This window comes from Lindgomyces ingoldianus (genome assembly GCF_010093535.1).
Source record: "Lindgomyces ingoldianus strain ATCC 200398 unplaced genomic scaffold BDR25scaffold_22, whole genome shotgun sequence".
NCBI lineage: Eukaryota > Fungi > Ascomycota > Dothideomycetes > Pleosporales > Lindgomycetaceae > Lindgomyces > Lindgomyces ingoldianus.
In genome coordinates, this window is record NW_022985183.1 from 902,241 (window position 1) to 904,776 (window position 2,536).

At 41.1% G+C, this 2,536-nt stretch overlaps 2 protein-coding genes across 2 annotated transcripts in view; one reads left to right on the forward strand and one right to left on the reverse strand.

Annotated features, from left to right (window-relative positions):
* Positions 1 to 862: 862 nt before the first annotated feature.
* On the forward strand, positions 863 to 1,890 carry BDR25DRAFT_356978 (uncharacterized protein; the record flags this gene model as incomplete). The annotated part of the gene is made up of 6 exons (XM_033695738.1): positions 863 to 890; positions 929 to 1,191; positions 1,250 to 1,260; positions 1,299 to 1,343; positions 1,397 to 1,460; positions 1,753 to 1,890. 6 exons carry the CDS (start codon positions 863 to 865, stop codon positions 1,888 to 1,890), a joined length of 549 nt encoding a protein of 182 aa, XP_033546047.1.
* Positions 1,891 to 2,280: 390 nt separating this feature from the next.
* Positions 2,281 to 2,536, reverse strand: part of BDR25DRAFT_51787 (ankyrin) — a 3,535-nt gene continuing 3,279 nt past the window's right edge. The window contains exon 4 of the mRNA XM_033698694.1: positions 2,281 to 2,522. Coding sequence (XP_033546048.1) covers positions 2,520 to 2,522 — 3 coding nt within the window. The 3' untranslated portion in view covers positions 2,281 to 2,519. The remainder of the gene's footprint in view (positions 2,523 to 2,536) is intronic.

Sequence of the window (2,536 nt, forward strand, 5' to 3'; positions counted from 1 at the left end):
CTAAACTTAAAATAGGCTTAATTTATACCTAAAGCGCTTAGACTTTTAAGCTAAGTATTTAATTACTAATTTTCTTTTAAACCTTTCTATTCCTCACACAACGTCTTGTACCTACTATAATACCTCACGTAGTAATTGAACTAGACCTCCGTGAAGCTCTATAACCTTACTCGTGCACAATCATGACAGCTAGCTTATACTAACATAGCCTAGATTATGCTTAATGTGTAAATAATTAGCTATATTAGCTATAGCTACTAGCTAAAATTAAAATTTTTACACATATAGCTTAAGCATAGGCTTAATAATTACTTACTTTTTATTATTACTTAGCTGTTATAAGTTAGCTATAGAATTAGCTTATAAAAGGTATTTAGTGTATAAATTATTTATTATTTTTTAAGAAACTTTATATATAGCTGTAGTATATTATTTTAAAAGTGTTATGTTTTATTTAAAAGCCTAATATATAAGCTATATCTAATATTCTTTTAGCACATCTAAGTAGTGTTATTAGAAATGCATTAGTGTAAAAAAAGTAGTTTAGTAGAGTCTTAGTAAAAGTAAGTAACTTAGATGTGTAAGCAACTTACCTATTAAGTATGTTATAGTAGTTATTAATTATTTTTTAAAAAACTTTATACATAGCTATAGTATATTACTTTAAGTGTGTTATGTTTTACTTAAAAGCTTAAAGTAGAAGCTATACCTAATATTTTTTTAGCATGTCTAAGTAGTGTTGTTAGGAATGTATTAGTGTAAAAAGAGTAGTTTAGTAGAGTCTTAGTAAAAGTAAGCAACTTAGTTATGTAAGCAACTTGCCTGTAGAGTACGTTACTATTAAAATTACTATATAGTGGTGATGATAATGTTCTTGTTCCGCCTCCGGGGTAGACCGAACGGCGAACGCTGGTCGGTTAACCCTTAGCCCCCTCACGTGACATTCAAATTAAAAACTCCGACCCGCTACACTACAATTTCCTCCCCCACTTAAGAGCTTGGCCCCATCAAGCTCAAACGTCTCTTCGACGAACTTCTAGAGTGAGGAGTCCGAGATCCTGGCAAAGCCTTCTAAGCGTGCATTCCGAGCGGCTGTCCGACCGCAAAACTTCGCCCCTCAGTGCAGAGCCAGCCGCCCGATGTCAGAAAACCTCTCTCAGTCTTCCTGTTACCTTCTCCAATTGCCTTTCGGTCTTCGATTCCCTCAGCTTTTAATTCCAAAGGCTCTACACCCCTTTCCCTTCCTTAGGGTTCACCGATGTGACCTCAATGCTTCCATAAGACCTTCTCTTCACCAGTGCAGCACTCAACTCCCTCCTCGGATGCATCGAAGTTGACTACCAGTGCGGCCAGTCAAGATTCCCTTAACATGACGTTCCGAACCCCATTCGGCCAGACATCCGCAGTGCATTCCTAGATCATGCCCACCGATCTGGATAGCCGCGCGCCCGGACTTTGAGGTGCGCTAACTTAGAGGGGTACTCTATTTTGTATCAAGAAACGACTCTAAAATAAGTGCACTTTTTACGCACTGCATTTATTGCCTACACCTAACTTAAGTTAACATTGCTAACATGCCTTAAATGCAAAAATCCCCTAAAACAATGCTCACGTACAAACAACAAGTACAAATACACACCCTAAGATCGATTAGATAGACCTAAACTGCAGTTAGACGCCATCTAGGCGTCCTATAGTCAACAGGATCACTCTGCCTGCTTTAGGGCGAGAATCCTTTGCCTCCGCGTACAGGCAGAAAACCAATTCTCGATACACCGCAACGCTGCGCCCTTATCGCCTAGCCTTATCGCCTATGCTACTTCGAACGCTACACAATGTAGGAAGTTAAGGGAGCAGATTGCCTGCGAGCTTAGATTTAACGTTTGCTAGAGAACCCCAATTAAGGCGTTTAAGAAGGAGCGTTACTTTAGGCGCTTAGCAACTTAGAAGCCTCTTATTAGCAAGTCTAATTAATACTGCCGCCTTTAATAGGCTCTTGCTTATGTTAACTAGACGGACAATTAGTAGGCTGCCATGGGGTAGAGCAACAAGATGTTAGCTAGAATCGGGCCAGAGAAGATATATGTAACAAGAAGAGCAGAAGAAGCGAACCCTATAGCAGGTGCGGGTCGGCCGTCCTTCCTGCTAGTGTCATCGGAAGAGTTCATCAGTTTAACGAGGCAGAAGTGGCAAATCTACAAGGCGAGTAGAACTTTCTAGAAGTAGCCGTCTCACCACCAATTCGATCTAGAGCATGCTCGGAGCTTCGCTGTGGCAAATCCACGGGCTAAGTTATATAATCATTCTGATCCCCGACCCTCTATGAAATAGAGGGAATAATAAATATATGATAGTAAAATTGTGCTGTTAATGCGCCCGCACCCTGACGTCGGCACCTGATTCGAGCAGCAGCTTCACTATCATCTCGTGGCCTCGTTCTGAAGCTGCCTGGAGCGCGTTTTCGTTGCCGTACCATCCACTCTGCGCGTTGACGTCGGCGCCTGCTTCGAGCAGCAGCTTCACTATCGTCTCGTGG